Raw genomic sequence first — 19,321 nt, 5'->3', positions numbered from 1 at the left:
CATATTGCAAGTTACTTTTATTTTGAAGACACAATGCTCAGCCCGGAAGTCTTAACCCTGTTTTGCACTTCTGACTTGCTGCATTTGTAGTCTCGATGTGAAGCGTCTGCCGAACAGCACAATTTAGTGAATAAATAAGAAGGGAAATAAGAAGCGGACATCACATACAGTTCTATTCTATTGTATTCTATTCTATTCTATTGCTTTGTTACGTAAATATACAATTATAAAACGATCCCAGATGTAGGCCTACATATGCCACATGCCCACTGACAGCTGTAAAGATACACAAGTTATAAAAACTCATGATGAGAGTCATAACACAGTGCATTGGAGAACAAATTCCATGGCAGAGTGATTTCCATTTTTGTGGAGGTAGCAGTTTCAGAAATAAGGTCTGGTCTACTCAAATGGGAAAGCCTAACATTTGATTTTTGTTTCGGAGTTCGGAATCGCAGACTACAGATTATATCAAGTTAAATCAAGTCAAATCAAGTTTATTTGTAAAGCCCAATATCACATACAATGTCTCAAAGGGCTTTACAGACCCACAACATCAGTACAATTCCTGACCCGGAGCGCGATACGAAAATGCTCTATTACCAAAGGTTTTTGTCTTGACCTTCGAAATGACAAGCAGGCCTGCCTGCTGGGATCTTAAAGGTCGGGCGGGAGCGTACCTGGAAATAAGGTTAGATAGATACACAGGAGTTAGGTCATGTAGTATTTTATAAGTAAGAAGTAATACCTTAAAGTCGTCCCTAGCACTGACGGGAAGCCAGTGTAGCGACACTAGAAATTAAATTAAATAAAAAATTAGAACCAGTGTAACATGATCAAATCTCCTGGTTCTCGTTCTCGTCTTGCTGCAGTGTTTTGAACAAGCTGCAGTTTCTTAAGGGCAGAGGAGTTCAAACCTGAGAAGAGAACATTACAGTAATCCAGTCTGAAGGTGACAAAGGCGTGAATTAGGGTTTAAGCATCCGCTTTGCTAAGAAATGGTCTGATTCTGGCTATGTTACGGCTATGGAAATAAGCAACCCTTGTAACGTTGTTAATATGGCTGCTAAAAGTTAGAACCTCGTCAAATGCTACACCTAGGTTTTTAGCCATTGCGGAGTGACGAATTGGACCATTGTCAAAGTTAACAAGTAAATTTTGAAGTTTCTGCTTCTGTTTCTTTGGTCCCAGGATCAGCATTTCTGTCTTATCAACGTTAACTGCACCCCCTCTGTAATGCATGTGTTTGCGATATGAGGGGGTGCAAGATGAATTTCAATTGCATGCGATTTGCTGTGAATTGCATGCAAAAGGACGATTAATAAAGTATCTCAAATCTTAAATCTTAAGAAGTAAAAAGTTTGTCATCCAGCCTTTAACAGCTAAAAGACAGGACTCCAAATCGGAGAGCCCAGAGAGATCATTGGGATTTATGGAAACATACAGTTGGGTGTCAACAGCATAGGAGTGAGAATCTATACCAAACTGACGAATTATGTTCCCGAGAGGAAGCATATACTGTAGATAGAGAATAATAATGGGCCATGTACAGAACCCTGTGGAACGCACAGGGTGGCAAGATGAATTGATATTGTTTAATGAAACAAATGAGATCTATCTGTTAGGTAGGATCTGAACCAGAAAAGTGCGAGACCACAAATTCCAATGTGGGTCTCAAGGCGATCAAGTAGGATTTTATGTTTATATCAAGAAGTGATAGAACACTGTATCCCTATGAGATCATTGCAATTTCAATCTACTTGTATTCTACCTCAGGGTGTACATATAAAGTTTAACAACAACAATACCATTAATAATACAACCTTCCTTCTTTCTCTCTATCTCTCTCTCTCCTCTTCCCCCCTCTTTCTGTAAAAACAAATTATCTCGAAAATATACTACAATTGTATGCGCAATGTCATGTAAAATATTTGTATCAATTAAAAAAAAATAGCAAAAAAAAGTGATAGAACAGATAGAGCAGACCTTTTTTTAATTGTGGAAAGTGAAACAATAACATTTATTTTGTCAGAAACACCATACTAATGTGAGCATCATTACACATTTTCTGAAACTTCACATTATCCAAAAATGACTTCACTTGGAATTGAGTGTTTTGAGTCGATTTATGACCCTCCCACCATTTATATAGTTATATATGTGTATTTCCATCAGATAATTAAGTATATCCGGAGAGCAATACATGCAAATGACACAAACATTAACTATTTCTACAAATTCACTAAAAGAAAAACGTGCCATGGCATTACATTTCGTACAGAACTCTTAATGCTTCGATGGGACTTGAAAATATTGAGTTTTGACTTATTGCGACTTGAGACTTTGGATTCTTGGAGAATCCACGGGGGGGCAGCAGAGGAACAATAACTGTCTCTCTCGACACATTCGTCAGTAAACATGGCAGAAAATCACACAGTTGAGAAGATCTAAGATGTTATATAGGACCAGACATATTCAGGCGTTTTCGTAACGAAATGCTGTTATTAAAATGCAATAAACCGTGATAAATCGATTGGGAAAGGTCTAAACACCATAACAGACAAAACCAGTAAGCTTGACTCAAAATGAGAAATTAAAACAGGTTTTTGTCTAGAATTCTTCTGCATTGCCATTTCCTTGCATCACTTTTAACATTGCAAAACAGTTTATTCGATACCCATAACATGTCCTATTACAATCCACCAAACTACACCCCCTCTGTAATGCATGTGTTTGTGTGTGTGGTGTGTAAGAGGGGGTGCAAGACAAATTCCAATTTGCATGTGATAAACATTGTAAATTGCATGTGACCTGACAAATAAAGTATCTTAAATCTCTCTCTTAAATCATACACACTGAATGTCCAGAGTATTGCATGCAGTCACTAATAAAGCTAGCCACCTCTCAGAAATAACAATTTGACCTCAAACAACTTAGACTGCCCTTTAGGCTTAACATTCATTGAGTTTTACATTCGCCTAATAGTTTATTATTATTGTGATGTAAAAGCCAATCTTGGTTGTTGGCAAATCAAAGCAAACCAGGAAAACTTGTTTGCCAAATGTTACATTTTATTGTTCTAGAAATGTACTTGCAATGCAAAAAGTAGGTTAAAGGGACTTCTTTGGAGATCTTTGGTCTGCTGAATTATATATTAACCTGTATTTTACTTATCTAATTAAAGTCAGTTTCAGTAGAACAAATCTTTATAGTTTACAGGTGTACAGCTTTTTTGTGAACAGAATTGAAAGGCATTATAATTTTTTTTTTTTTTTTAGTTTTCCACCTTCCCATATGGAATTCCTTAGCACTGACAGTAGAATGTCATACATGAGTGAAATTGGATTCTATAGTTTCATCGAGGTAAAGAGCTGAAGGGAGGAGGACATTCTCATGTAAATGCTGAGATAAACAGGTATTCTGAGTTTGGAGTCTAGTTTCTACCATCTTTACAGCCCGCCCTGAATGCATCGCCGCAGTCAGGAGGGAGTTTCTCTGGTCCACATTAAGGAGGAGGGTGTGTCTCACTGAGGAACAGAACTCTGCCTGCTGCCTGTTTAACTTTACCCCTTTTCCCCTCTAAGGCGAACCCAGTCCTGCCACCGCCCGTTTTACTCCAGGTTATGTTGGAGAGCTAGACGCAAGGAGTTCGACTTTCATACAGCGGATTTTTTCCTCCTGCGCTCAACTCGAAACCAGTTGTAAAACTACCAAGTGGACGGATCAATCTGGGACTTTAAAGTTCATCCACGATGGGGGACGTGGTTTCCAGTCACCTGGATGAAGCCAAACGAGAGATTATCACAGGTGAGGAGGAGTTGAGGAGATTTGTCACGCGTTATTTTGGCACATGTGCGTTTTTACGCAGCAGTCAAGTTGACTTGTAACGATTCTATGACCGTTTCTTTATGTAGCTCATAGTTTCTCTGCTCATCACGTCACTTCCACAGAGGCTAGTTCTTACTGTGGCTTTGGTGTTATTTGCTCACCTTATCACTCTGTGGTATCAATATAGGTCGAACGTAGTCCTCGCTATGCATATGTAGGTCAGCAACAAGGTAGAGACTTAATGATCCACTTTAGTCCCCAATGTAAGCACTTCTCGGATATAAAGTAACTTTCAATAATATATTGATGAATTGTGAACTTAATTTCTTCTCAACATGGGTGGAGTTCCAGCCCCACCCCCTCTATTTACTTAATCACACTTTCTTCATTCAGGTTAAAGACGCTGTCATGGTCACGTGGATGTTGATCCGACCTTAAATCATATTGTACATGACCTTTATTTTCATATTAAGGAAAGGTTTCAATGCTCTGACCCTTTTACCCTGTTTAACAGTAATACTTTATTGCGTTCCACATTCTAGTGTTTGCCAGCTGTCTTCACAGATATGGAAATTACCCTGAAAAGCAGCCACAGCTAATAGAAAAGGGCATTTGGCTTGGTATTCATTTTCCACCCTGTCCTCAGGCCAGCAATAACTTGTGTATTCAATAAGTGAAGCTGAGTTGAATCCCACTCTTCCCCTACCTGACTCTTAGGAGAGCTTCTTTTTGTACAGTTCAGTATGGTACAATTTCTTGAATCTTGCAGCTAAGTCACTACAGTTGACAGACAGCCGGCCTAAATCCACTGCCTTTCTGCATCACATGTAGCTTTGAACGTCCCTTCCAGGCACATGTGGCATATAAAAATACTCTGATCTCCGATTAGTTTTCCCACAAAAATGTCTGTAAAAAAACAAGAACTGTTAAGTGCCAAAATTCCAATTCCAAATGTGACCTACGAATGTACAAATAGACAACTCACTAATCTAGTTCATTCTGTTAACTAGCTAATGCAGCCATTACAAACCTAAACCTTTTAATGTCATTTAGAGAAGCCATGAAGCTTTATCCATGATACACATTCACATGACTATGACTCAGATGGACTTCTGCACTACTGATGTCACAGATTGTGCTCATTTATGCATTTCATTAACTCAAACTCTTTTCTGTTCCTCCCGCGAGGAATCTGACTTTTTCAGCTACAAACTCTGTATTTACTGTCCCTCAATCTGCCGAGGCAAAGTCACACACCCAAGGGTAGTAACGAACACATTTTTGAGTGAAGGGTGTCTTAAATTTTTTGTTGGAACATGCACAACTGAATCCTTCCCATGACTAGTCATCAACTGAAGTATCTTCATCTTATTAACTAGCGTTGTGTGGCCAGTTCAGAGTAACACTCACACATTCGCACATATTTGATTTGGAATCTGAGGAATGCATGAAAAAAGCATGTGTGCCTGTGTAGCTGGATGGAAACCTCCAGGCCTTAGGTTGCACAGCAAGCACCAGAGTGTCTTTGCAGCCAAGAAAAGTTTCTGGATTTATCATTAAAAAGTCCCCCACACACACACATGTCTACACCCTCATTTGTGCATTCCTTTTTCTTTTAGAGGTCAGTATGTTGCTGTTCCAGAGATCCAATTAGTCATAAACGATATGGCTTCTTATCAGAGATGACATTTCTCTGTTGTAGATGGCTGTCGCTCACTTCCGTTGTAGACAATACATGTATGATAAGCTGCTGAATGGGCTGTGCCTACTTTCTGTAATGTCTGTTTGAAAAGAAACTCAATAGCTGATAAGAACTAGTGTGGGAATCCCTGAGCGTAGTCACGTTTAACTCGTCTGACTTCCGCAAAAAGCTCCATTATGAGGTCAGGCTTGGAGGGTTACAGAGGATAAATATGAATGTGATCACATGTCCAACCTCCCATTCCCCTCCAAAATCAAGAGCCAGTCTGCGTTGCCCACTATAAATGTGATGGTATAATGCAGTTGATTTGTTTGAAACTGGCTTGTCTATAGAGGACGTGAAGCCAAATTGATTTTGCAATATTTTGATTAAGTCATACACATGAATGCTTACATTTTAGATTTCATTCTTTTAAGGTTTTTATTATCCGATAATTGTAAAAATATGATGCATATGAAATGAGCAATTATTGCTTAATACTATTCAGTTTAGCCTTCTAAAAAAACGTATTGGCTTAAAAGACAATTAAAATGACATCTCACTGGGCTTATGGCACACACTTTGACACAGATCCTCCTTATGTAGCACGTGGCTCTGTGGTAGCCTTTTGTGGGCGAGGGGCTGGGAAACAGGAAATCCTAATGTGGGGTGTTTTCCCTGCACTGTTGAAGCTGGTGGCTCTGCAGAGACTAACAGGGCAGGTCTGTGTGGCCTGTTGAGGTGTGGCCCTCTCACCTTCATCACACAGAGGCTTGTTTTAAATAGTGTGAGATCTATCTATGATGCCATAGCTGCCTACACTGCTGTTTGACATGATCCTGTTAAAACTGTACCTATGAGATCATCGAACCAACAACACTGATGTCATTCAGGACTCCACGTCCACACTACTGTCATGTTTACACAACCTTCAGCGGGCTGTGGCTTTCTGTCTGTCACCTTATTGTTTCAATTTACTTGAACATTTCATCGCCTATGTTGCTCCAAAATGTCCAATGACTATGTCATGTCAAATGCTTTATTCAATCAAAAATATACATCACAAAAAAAAAATGAACAGTGCGGCTCTAGATTATATATGTAGCCATGGTAAATATGCAAGCGGTGGATAACTGGAATTCCAAACATAGATCAAATGAAACAATATCATACAGCAGCATGTGTTCCTTTTAGCTAGTTTATCTTTATTTCTGTCACTCTTAAATATGAGTATCGACTTGGTATTTCCTGTAGGTAACAGTCTCTTCAGTACACAGTACACACATTCTCAGAGGCACAAGAGTTATTTCACTTATTAAATAAATTCTTATTGTTTGTTACTATTTTTCACTATTTGTTTACTGTTGTCATAAATTGTATGTGTCAGCCGAAGTTAACTGCATGGCTCTTACACGCACTTCCAAAAGCTTTAACAGATCTCAGTTGGTCTTAGTTCGCTTGCATTTCTCCACCCGTGGTCCACCATGACTCTCAATTCCGAGCCAGGAAAACCATGTTGGCTATCGCACACTCTGCAAAACTGCCTTCAATAAGTGTTTGTTGATCTACAAGCCATTTTCTGCTTCTAATTTACTTTGCAAACATGTTTAGATCTAACTAGATTAGCTCTCATTTGGTTCTCTAGCTCCTTAGAAATGCACCGCCGCTGCTCTTGTTCTGCCTCTGCTGGGAATGCTGTCTAAATTTATGAGTCAGCCTATGGCTCTATCTCAGTGGAATGTTTTTGTTAAGGACTGTGGAGGAAGGAGGGAGTTTGGTTGGAGAGTGTGGGGGCTCCTCGTGTGAGTCTATTAGAAAGAAGTCTGGTCTCTATTATCAACTCAGACCTCTATGGTCAAGACGCGCTGAAAGAGTTGAACTAATATGAATGATAAGGAGGGTTGGCAGTGCTTGGTTAGATTAGATTACCCCAGCAACGTGGGACATCACAGGAGCATCATTAGGGCTGATAGCTGGTCTCAGCACTGCTGAGGGCCCCTGGACAATTAGTTTGATTCGTGACTGCTGCACAACAAAGGCTAAGTGAGATCAACTCAGCTTATTCTTCATGTCGCCGTTATGAGTTCTAATTTTTGCATTCCCTTTGCTTTACCTAAAATGAAAATGGAAATATTTCCTTTCTCTATAGCTCTATCACAAAGGTGCTTCCAGGTTGTGAAGGCCTTGTAGTAAAAACATTGTAGGTCTGTGGAATTGAACAGATGAAGGAATGTGGCCCCAATTTACAGTGTGTGACCTCACCCCAGGTCCTCCTTCAGATACACACAATCGGTTCAACAGTGAGCAATTGAATACATCTGCTACCCTGCATGTGCAGAAAGGTATCTCGCAAAGCTCAACACACAGTGATGAAGGCTCCTTTGGTTTTCTGAGTTTAGGGCCCCCGAGGAGAACATTTGTCTCTTGTTCCGATACCTCGCCCTGGCTGTAAATTGGTGCAATTATCACATGACTTGCATCACTAGTGAGTGGCCGGTGGTCAGAGCTCAACCAGCCATTGGATAGTTGGGCCAATTACATCCAGGTGGAGGTCTCAGAAGTACAACAGAGTAGTAAGTTTTGATGTCATAAAGCTACACTAGAGGTATAGCAGAGTAAAAGCCTTACAAGCCAGGCAGGTGTGTTGCTGGTGTCAAATATACACTCAATTGAGATGATTAATGTGTTTATGTCTGACCTGGTACAGTTTATCTCAAACCTAAGAACAGTCTGTACTGCACTGTACTTTTAATGCAGTTGAATTTCTCTTGCACTGCAGTCGTGATAATCAGTTTTGTCATTGATCTCAGACAGTTAAAATGGAGAATGATATGAGCTAGTGAAGGTTGTGTGTAGTTTGTGTGTACAAGTACATAAACATATCGGCTTAATCACCGTGTGAAGAGTTTAGACGGGTGTGAACATATTGTTGCCAAAGTCTGTTGGCAGCGCTCGTTGAATGTGATGAAGATCCACGCCCTGCCCTCACTCACACTATGAAGAAAGCTCCACATGCAGGCCTTCACGCAGTCCCAGGCAACAACAGTGAGAAACTTTACATTTTTTTGTCCGAGTTTGGGCAATGGCTTTGAGTCATTGGAGGAGTTCTCAGCTGGGAAGTCATGGTCAGTGGAAAATTTCGCTTCTGTGAACCAGTGGATCCAGGCCACTTCAATAAGGACAGCACTATGTTTGGAGTACGAGGTCTTCTTTTGTCTGACATTATTAATATCTTAAAGTGTAACTGACTGGCGCTGTCATATGATTTTTGCCAAGTGAACTTTCGAAAAGAAGCATGTCAACCATGTCAACACAATGTGACCTCTCTTTAGGAGACAGCCTTGGTTGATTGATTGACTGGAATGGAATTTTGAGTGGCATCTGCTGGCAGGTAACATATTGTATTTACAGCTTGTCATGGACGATGTAAATGCTGTTTGAGATAGTGGTCATATACTGATTCACCATTCATGCATGTGGCCTTTCGATGGGGTCTGTATGTATACAAAGCCTTTTCCCATCTGTATCCATGGTCATATGCAGATTAGTGCTATGTGACTAAGTTTACATGTCAAAGACAAACGGACCATTGTGTCCTAAGGTCTGCTGTGGTTATCAGATGAATAACTTCTGAATCTGCCCATGATTTCTGGTCCCCTGCCCATGATAAACTCCTCTTGTAACCCAGGTGGAGTAAATGGACTAAAGCAGGGGTGGGGAACCTCCGGCCCGTGAGACAATTACGGCTCTTTCTATAATTTCACCTGAATGGTAAGGAATGAAAATGGAATGGAAAGTTGCTCTTGCTTCTTTTAAGTTAACAGGTTTAAAAAGCTTCAGGACAAATATGACTCCAGGCTTTTATCTGTAGAGTTAATGCCTTGACAGTATGGTGTTTAGAAACCGTAACATGCAGGTAGTATGTTCTCCTCTTGGCATTTCTCACTTTCTCAGCTAAGGGTCTCATTCCACTGACACTTCCTGTCCAAGTTGCCAGCTGGCTGATATTTCCCCTGAGCTTTTCTATCACCACGTGCCGGTTCAGAAGCGAGGTACAATCAGTTGTATTCATCTTGGAGTTGAGGCCTAGAATGTGGACTCCAGATCTAGTGAAGTTGTGTGAAGGATATGATCAGAAACATGGAGGTGTACAGAAGGGAAGGGTCTGTAAATTCCAGCAATGACTTTAAAACCCTACGCTCATTAAAAAGAAATGAGATGACCGATTGTTAGTTTTGACTTGGTTTGACCTCTGTGACACAAACGCTGCCCTGTGGAAATAACACTCCCCTGCTGACAATGTGTGACATGTTCTATGTGGGAGAGAATTGAGTCAAGGTTTCTGTGGTGACAGACACGTACTGTTGGGAGAAGTCGTCACAGATCGTCTCTCTTTTTGCCTTCAGGATGTTTTGGGTGGTTTGTGTCTATAAGTCATCACTGTTCAAACAATTACGTCAAGCTCATTTCAGGCGTCTCTCTCCCCAAACTGCACCGCATCTATGCTCATGTAAACAGTATTTCTTTCTTTCCGTTTAAAGATTGAATGCTTAACCTTGTGTCCCTGCTTGTACTGCTTTAATTCCCAAAGAATTCCCCAAAAAAAGAAAAATACTAGAAAAAGTGGTGAACAATCCCTGGTCATTTCCCCAATTCTTTTCTAGACGCAGTCCATCAGCCACATGCCTGGCTGTTTCCATAATGGCTTCACCATAACACTTAATTATATGCTTGAGATGCTTGGAGAGAAATTCTGACCCATCTCAGCCCCCCCACCCCCCTTTCTCCAAATACAAAGGCAACATTTCACAACCACAATGTAGAGCAGATGGGATCAAATGGGTCCTTCCCCTCAGTAAGATATTAAAACATACTTCCCATCAAGTCCTAATGGAGAGAGACATTTGTACTATTTACTACTGGTGTATTATGAGCTTTATATTGCCATTCTTACAGTACATTTATTATCATGAAACTTCTGACTTTTTTTCTAGATCTTGATGTGGGAGCATCCCAGGATTCGATCCTATCCTGTATTAAATCTTGTAGGATCACTATCCACTTCATTCATCCATCTGTCCAGCAACTATTTTGGCAGCGGTCTAGATCGAGCCAGTGCTAGTGCCGCTTTAGAAGTTTGGAAATGATTTTGTTATGTAAAGTGCGTTATCACAGATCTGTATTAGATTAACTTCTCAAAGGCATCAGGACACAGTCTCTGGTCCTGATATGATTTGTCTTACATGGCTATTTTGACCTTTGAAAGGTCAGCTGTGCTATCTTGTTAATCTATAGAAATGTTAGTTACTTTGGTTGCATTGTTTTTTTTGTTTTTTTTTTACATATTAGCTTTATACCATTTTCCTTTTTTCACCCATCATACCAATTGTTATACCCCCAGCTGTTAGCCTTTAAAGAATCAAACTAATGTTTCTTAAGTTATTAGTGCACCTAATTCAAGTGAATAGAACTACCTACAATACATCTTACCTGTGTGAAGTGTATAATGCTCAGTTAATGTTGCCGTATTGTCAGTAGTGTTAAGTATTGGCATTTTCACACCTACGTGGTTTGGTCCAGTTCAATTGGATTCATGTTAGTTTCTTTCCTTGGTACAGTCCTTTTTGAGTAGTGGTGTGTACTACAAAGGAGGGAGCCATTGTAACGAATGGCTCCTTGTGTGGTGCAGGTTCACATAGATGGCATCCTGAAAATAGTCCATTGATCGGATTAACACCAAGAGCCACTTCATATAATGAAATGAATCCAAATTTTTTCCCCCAAGTAAACTGCGCATAGCAATTCAAAGTAATGCTGCAAAACAGTCAAACCTACCCAAGATATCTTGAAGAGAAATGTGCACTGTGCACATGTGAACCACTCAGATTATACAATAGTCTTTCCTGTAATTCTGACAAAATGGTGCACACGCTATGAAATAGACTTGCTGCACAAATTATAAGATCTCTGAAATGGGGGGAGTTGACTCCTGAAATTGACACTCTACACTACCTGAAATGGTCACCAGTGAGAAATGAATACTCATTGTTTGTGATGGGCACAACCATTGATTTGGCTCTGGCTTTGGAATTTGATCAGGAGAGCTTGTCTGGGGCTGGAAAACTAGAGCTTAAATCATGTAGCCTGAACTGAGAAATCCTTATTTTCCTACTCACAGCTGCTGCTCTCTAGGCCTGCTGCCACCATGCTGGGAAAGCCAATCTTACTGCCATTTTGGCCCATTCCATAATGTCTAAACTTATTGGACATGGACATCTATAGTCAAAGAGATGAACACAGCACAGTTACTGATTCAGTGTATAAACAGGGTTTAACTACATACTGCCGTGTAAGAGGTAAGTAATGTGGAGGTCAAACCAGGCTTTAGCAAACAATGATGTGAACTTGCTGATAAAGGACAAGAAGTACAGTGTGAAAAGTCGTATCGTTTATTAAAGCAGTTTTCACTTTTCTCTTGAAAGCAATTCAACACAAATAACAGTTGCTCAAAAGGGTACAGTCAGGAAGGAGCAATGAGCAACTAAATTATAACACAAAATACTGAAACCTTTGTAAATGGTAGCCTGCCATTTGAACCTTTTTTCACAATGTCAAATAAACCAACTACAGATAGACGCAGATTATTTTTTGTGTGTATTCTCTTGCACTCCTGCCCATTTCAAGGAGAGGGAATATCTCTTTGAATTTTTCTCCCAAGGTTTCTCCCTTTTCCTTATACATTAAGTTGGAGAGCTCTTGGCTTGGTCAGGGTCCGTCTGCTGATGTTTTGATATTTGGCTGTACTGCTAAAGTTGTTTTGAATTATAGTAGCTTTGACACTGGGACAACAATGCTTGTCCACTGTGCTCAGGTAGGCTAAGCACAGTGGACATTTGGTCAAGTATTGCTAGTGCCCAATTCTGATAACACTGTGACAGAAGATCTTGGTTTCTTTATAGTCCTTTTGCTGAAGGAACACCCAATCAGACATTTCATCTCTGAGCCATTGAGAGTTGTACGTCTGGTTTGTTTCATTCATATAGGTTAAACTCCCCACTCTTGATCACTGAAATCTATTCTAAACCACTGAATATAATTTCTTGGGCTCAGTTCCATTTGTTCTTAACTGTTTGTCTCTGTTCCAGCTCGGACCGGACAGGTGATGGGGGAGTTTGGCCGACTGTATGAGCAGCAGTATGCTGTGGCTCTGTTCAACAAGGTCCGCTTTGACATAGAGGGTGGAGGAGGCCCGCAGCCCCAGCTACTACACCGCAAGGTAGAATGTCCTTTTCCTCCGCTCTTGAATCCCAAATATGAAGCAGGTCATGTTGAACTGTGGGTTTGTAAGCTGTATGAAAAGAAACTTAACGTATGAAATTAAGCTGTAGAGCTTGGGTTCAAGTAGACACGAGCATATTATAGTGTTTTTTTGCCTGTAAAAACTCTTGTTGCTGTTGACACTCGCCTGCATAAAGCTGTGCGCCTGAACTGGTATAATGGCCTGCATTAATAGAGTTTATTAAGGAATTCAGGCAGCTTCTCTAAAGAAAACAATGACAACAGGGTGACTGGCTGGGTTTAATAAGACAGCCACTCATGGATCCATTTATGTGTCTTTCATAAAACAAATACAAGGAGCGTCTGTCATCAATTTCCAAGAAAGGAAAGAATTTGTAATTCATCAGTCTTTTCCACTCCCTGTACTTGCATGAAAATATCATCAGTTTCTTTCCCATTTGTGGTTTATTTATTTTGAGTTGGATGGTGTACTTTCCCCACAGATTCCACTGGAGAACAAGTCCATCTTCTCTAGCTCACTTTTTCAGTACCTGGAGGAGAATAAGAAATGGAGGAACCGCTTCCTGTTTGTCCCAGACTCCTACAACATCAATTATTATGACAACAAAGCGGTGAGGAAAAAACCTCAGATTTCATAACCTGGTCATAGGTCTGGAACTTCTGCAAATATACAGACCTTGCCACCAAGAACCCAGAATATGTCAAGCCGTTACCATTGTGATGTCACTGTCAGTACGATCCGTGGATAAACTCTGAAAAACTGTGAATTATTTACATTTTCAGTCGTGGAATAATCAACTTTATATTAGGCTTGTCTGAGTCACTATCTCACATTTACGGTCTGCTCCCTCTCTTGGCTACTAGTCCCATGACAAAGGGCTCCATCCCAAGGGAAGCATCAACTGCGCTGGCTACAAAGTGCTGACATCTATGGAGGAATACCTGGATCTGATCAGCAACAGCCTGCCTGGTAAGGAGGAGGAGGAGGGAAGGGAGATCGGAAGGGGGTTTTATTAATCATACATTAAAATGATAAATACATGAAATAAAATGTATTTCAACTGCGATTGGCAAATGCCATATTAACAGCAGGATGTGCTTTTTATCCCCAGCTGTGTGGGGAATCCTCTAAAGCAAATGCTAAAACTCCAGCACAGCCCAGAAATGGAATAGAGAAAGTGATGCACAATGTGTCTAAGTTATGGAATTTGTTCAAGTATGTGTCAGATTAGGGCTTTCCCACAGATATCGACCACAGTACAGATAAGTTTGTCTATCATTATGTTTATATGTAGTGTCCGGGTTCGTGCCAAAGTGTGGGAAGTAGTGTGGGAGTGCTGAGAGCTGGGGAGAGTAATGGAGTTACAGTAGAGGTTTGGGGTCTGAGAGGCCCACAGTGAGGCTGCTCCTTGCCTAAATGTCATGTTTAATCCTCCAGACATGAGAGCAGACCGGCTGTGTTTGAACCTGCCTGATGCTGTTTAAACCTAAACCATCCTGAGTGTGTGTACCTTAACTTTATTTGTAAATTAGATTGTGTAAACTCTGCAAATGAACTACATGTGTTATACCATTAACTTTGGTTGCAACAGTGTTGAAACGTACATCAGGGTTTCCACACTTCTTTGCCCATTGAATTCCCGGACTTCTCCTTGACTTTCCAACACTTTTTGTGGAAAATGAATAAGCCAATCTTTATAATGTTTATGGCATTGTAAACTAAACCCAATGTGTTCATGCATAAATTCAGAGAATAATGATGTCGCGGGGTTCTACCTCTAACCTCCACAAAACACCAGGCGTAGTTGGAAGATAGCGTTGTTGTTCTTTTATTTCCGGCCTCCAAGGTGCAAAAGATACAAAAGAAAAATGCACAGGACTGCCAAACAAAAATTACCTTACATAACAGGTTTCACACTCTAAGGAAAAGAAAAAAGGTGTTCCTCAATAATGGGGTAACAGGTTTCCAATGTTTCCCAAAAACTAAACTTGACTCATTATAAAGCACGTCACTGTTACCTTCGGTGTAACCCCACCAGGACTGCCCGCTCCCAGGCTGAGGCAGTCTCCTTTTATTTCCATAGCCCCTCCCACTAGGCTTTAAACAATTTCTTAAATCAATTAACACAATTTCTACTCACAAAAACAGCAGTCACAGTTACCTTAACCTCAAATATAAATTACACAAATTATCCCTACTATATCTCATTCTACAGAAATGAAAAGCAGGTCATTTGTAACTCAACGAATGGATTCTGCAAACAAAAACAAATTATTCCCTTTCACGTCACTGTGCAAGGGCGCGAAACCATTCCATTTAAACCAAGCAAATGTCACGCCTCTGGTTGGCCAACCCACTCCGGCTGGGGCATCGCGGAGCGAGCGCGCAGCGCACCTCAAGCCGCATGGTGCGTAAATGTAAGTTGCGATCACCAGTGTGCCGCTTTGGTCGCTGTGAAATTGTAACGGGGTTATTCAAACTGAGGGAGAACGGATAGAAGGGAGGGCGAAAGTGCGTGTGTGCGCTGACCAGAGTCATTGTCGGGGCCGCGCTGGCACAGTGCCGCTCCGTCACAAATGAAGAATCATAAACTGCCCACATAATTACAGTGGACTGTTCTGTACTCGATTAATGCTTGAAGTCAAGTTAGTAACACTACCTGTAGGTAACCAGGGCTGTTTCACTCAGACTACTAATATATCATTATGATATGCTTACATTCACCACTTGCTTACATTCACCACATCTTGTTTAAACCTTTTGCCATAATTTATTGTTTGGCCAGATGAACAGTTGAACTAAACTAAAACAAAGCAAACGTTATCAATATCTGGTGAGCAATGTGGAAAGAAAATTGAGTTTTACCACATAAGGGGCCCAAAGAGTTGTAAAATATAAAAATTTGTGTAACTTTTTTTGTGATTCCCTGACTCGTCTCTCGTTTCCCTTAGTAAATCTTTGTCTGATTGGTCAAGATGTGAAAGAATTCCAATGACATAAAAGATCATTAATCATTTTGCAAAACATTAATTTGCCGTGAATGGAAATATTTGTGTGTGTTCAAGTCAGTGGATCAGCCGATCAGCTGTCCCATATTCTTATTGTTTTATATCGTCCACCCCCCTCTTTCAGACCGGCTGATCAGACGTATGGGGGGGGCTCGAAAGAATTCGGACCTCTAAAAGGGAGGCCTTGCAGAAAAAGTTTGGGAACCACTGCTTTAAGTTAATGCTAGACTCATACGTACATACCTTATGAGAAGGGTAAAACGATGCACTTATCAGAAAAACCGCAAAAAAGGAAATGTAAAGTCTCAAGTGTAAGTTACCATCTGTCTTCTTTTTTTTTCCTAGATGTGAAAGCCAAGGTTGGAAGTTCACCTTTCCTAAAGTTTGCCACCCAATTCCCTCTGATCCTGTGCCACCCATACGGCCATCACTATTACTTCTGTGTGGCGACTGAGAAGGAGCAGCAGAAGTGGCACGCCGTCCTCCAGGACTGTATTAGACATGCCAATGATGGTGAGTCCTGTAAGCAAATGATGAATGCAGAAATCCCTGCAGCAAAGACGCTATGATATACGTTAAGAAGAGGACTACTGCTTCAAGGTTTCATGGCTTAAAGCCTTTGCAATGCTTCAGTTATGCATAAATCACATTGAGCCACACCTGCCTCAGTTGCCCTTGCTGCAGCAATGCTGTGCAGACTGAGTGAAAGGGGCTTTTTAAGGGTACTGTCCCTTTAAGACCTCTTCCAGCAAAACTATGCTCTGCTCTGATTGCCAGCTGTGTCAGGCCTGGGAAACATGGATGTTGGCAAAATGCTCACTAGTTGTGTATTTGTGGCTGTGTCTAACCAGGTGCATGGGCACATAAATAAAATGTGACGTAGTGATGCAAACATGTTTACAGATCCAAAGGACCAATCTAAAAATCTTCAGCACAAGAAGCACGTAGAAACCTTTTTGAAAGGCAATATCTGTGTGTGAAATTGGCTTCTTCTTCACTTGTCTTATTGTGGCAAAGACATTATGGGAAAATTATGACTACAATGAGAGCATGAATTCACTTTCCTCAGCTGAGTGCCTTCTGTAATCATTGATCTATGTTGGTAAGTAAATATGGTTTCCACTGACGAAACGGCACAATCAAAATAAAGTTTGTACTTTTTATAGATTTGGAAAATCTTGATCCTTTGAGAGAGATAATAATTTTGCAGCAGATACAATCAGTCCGCTGCATTTGTTTTGCTCTGTGTAGCAACTCAGATCCACTTCTTCCTGCAATGCCATATTTATTTTGAAAAGCATTCCTTAAACAATTCACTTTTGGATGTTCTTCTATTTCCTAACATATAAGTTTGAGCTTTTACCAAAAATGGTTGAAAAACTAGAAGTGCCTTGAAACATCGTTGATCATCCTGTGCTATGCAGGGAGGGATCACATTTGATGCGTCTTGAAGCCGGCCATAGCTCTACACAAGTGCCATAAGATATATCAGAGGAGCGTGTTGTCCTCTGTTATTCCTGGCCAAGGATATTCCTCGCATTCCTCTTAAGGTTGTCTAAAGGCAAAACAAACTCTTAAAGGCACTCAAGGGCCAGCAGTGAGCAAAGGTCATTCCCTAGTCACACAGCTTATCAGACCGCAAACCCCATTATACACTCATACTGACAAGATACATGCATTACCTCATCTGCTGTGCTTTTCCTCATAAATTGATTTCTCAAGGCTACAGACAAAATCTTCCAAAAATGTGCATGTAAATGCAACTCAAATCGAGATCAGGGCCCAATTCAGAGTTGAGATACCCGCACACAAGTGGGATGTTGTGCAAAAGGGGGCAGAGTTTCAAGAGGAGTGTCTGCAACTGCCCAGGATTCAGACGGTCCTCTTGAGACGGGAACTGTTTTAACTTGTGACTGTCTTGCTGTTTGATAGGCACCAGGAAACGCTTTGTTTTGCCTGAAATCCATGTCCACAAGACAACTTGCACACAAGAACATCAAGCAAACTCCTGCAATAGTATTCTGGAGGTCTGCTTCAACGATTTTATTAAGACAATGCTGAAGCACAAAGATGGTGAAGCGTTCCTTTAAATGTACTGGCTTCCCAAATGCTTTGGGTGCAAATGACTGCACACGCATATTGGTGAAACCACCAGCACTTAATGTCTCTAATTGTATTGTTTTTAATTCTCTGTTCTTCACAGTTAAAGTGAAACATGGAATATGTATTCATTACTCGACATTCTTTATATCAAATTCTCAAACAAAATCCCACTTTTGGTATGATTTTAATGTTTACCACATCGCTTGGAAACATTGAAAAATCTCATTCCTAAATGGTGAACAGCCAACAATCCTGGCGATCTCAGAGGCCTGGACTGGACGCAGCTGATTTAAATAATGTAAAGATACCGCCCACAAATGGAGCGAAGCACTTGCGCAACTTTAAATCTGAATACAAATAGGTTCCCCCACTGAGCTTTTGACTTAAACAGTCCCACTTAAGTCACCAACTCTGATTTGAGTCCCATGAGTCTTCCTTTAGATTCCCTGAAAAAAGTGTATGGGATAAACAGCAAACCACCCAGATAAAGCTTCAGGGAGATGATGTCTGAAGTACTACACACATCTAGATCTCACCTAAATCATGTCCCTACCTGCCATACTCCCCTCTTGTTTACATCAAACATTTTTCCAATGGCTCTTCTTGTTGTTGTTCTTATTGTATTGTTTGCCAAGCGATGATGTAATGACGGAGTGAAGAGAGTGATATATACTTGGCTGGTTTTGTCATGTTTGAATCAAGGTGGGGGTGTTCTCTGCTTTGAAGTTGGATTCAGATGTCACTCTGGAATTGGCATAGGGTCAAAAGTGACTCAGATCACTATTTACCTGGTTGCCATAGTGCTCAAATTAAGAAGTTGTGCAAGAAGGGAACATGTCACTCATGACTGGTGGCTTTGTTCTGACTTAGATGACATGTTTACTTTAGTGGAGCAGCTTTTATTAAGTGTTTTAGCTGCCAGAGTTTATCCAGTCACCGTTTGCAGTTATTGCTGAAATGGATATTGACAAATAGATGTTTGTTACCATGTTTTATGTGACTGTGTGCTAGTTGTGTCCTCGATAACTTGAGTGTGGATTACTAAGTGCACAGCAATGCAGCATTACTCACAAATGGAGGTTTACGGGAAGTAAAGAAAGCTGTCAGATCTTAATGACAGGTTGTTTCCTCTCTTTTGTGTGTTAGTCTATTATAATTTGTCGCATCTAAACAGACAGTGATTATTCTAAAAGATTCACTGCTTATGGTACATTTTCATTCAATTTAACCTGAGATAAGTACAGTTTGCAACTCGTATACATTTGTGCGAAATACAATACTAGTAAGAGTTGAGTGTCTGGCCTATTAACCTGGAAATGCAGGATTATGCACCCGTCACATGGATTATGGTAAGATTGATACTGTGTGTTGGTTCACCTAGATGGGAGGATCAAGTCAAGA

At 40.6% G+C, this 19,321-nt stretch overlaps 1 protein-coding gene across 1 annotated transcript in view; it reads left to right on the top strand.

The window, feature by feature from the left end:
• Positions 1–3,484: 3,484 nt before the first annotated feature.
• The window catches only part of niban2b (niban apoptosis regulator 2b), a 28,212-nt gene continuing 12,375 nt past the window's right edge, over positions 3,485–19,321 (top strand). Inside the window, exons 1-5 of the mRNA XM_076165136.1 lie at positions 3,485–3,807; positions 12,655–12,785; positions 13,291–13,419; positions 13,673–13,778; positions 16,163–16,330. Coding sequence (XP_076021251.1) covers positions 3,753–3,807; positions 12,655–12,785; positions 13,291–13,419; positions 13,673–13,778; positions 16,163–16,330 — 589 coding nt within the window. The 5' untranslated portion in view covers positions 3,485–3,752. The remainder of the gene's footprint in view (positions 3,808–12,654; positions 12,786–13,290; positions 13,420–13,672; positions 13,779–16,162; positions 16,331–19,321) is intronic.

Source organism: Genypterus blacodes, unplaced genomic scaffold (assembly GCF_046128005.1).
Source record: "Genypterus blacodes isolate CSIRO-AG114 ecotype Tasmania unplaced genomic scaffold, CSIRO-AGI_Gbla_v1 ptg000141l_1, whole genome shotgun sequence".
Classification (NCBI taxonomy): domain Eukaryota; kingdom Metazoa; phylum Chordata; class Actinopteri; order Ophidiiformes; family Ophidiidae; genus Genypterus; species Genypterus blacodes.
Note: the sequence above shows the minus strand (reverse complement) of the source record. Positions and strands in the feature narration are given on the sequence as shown.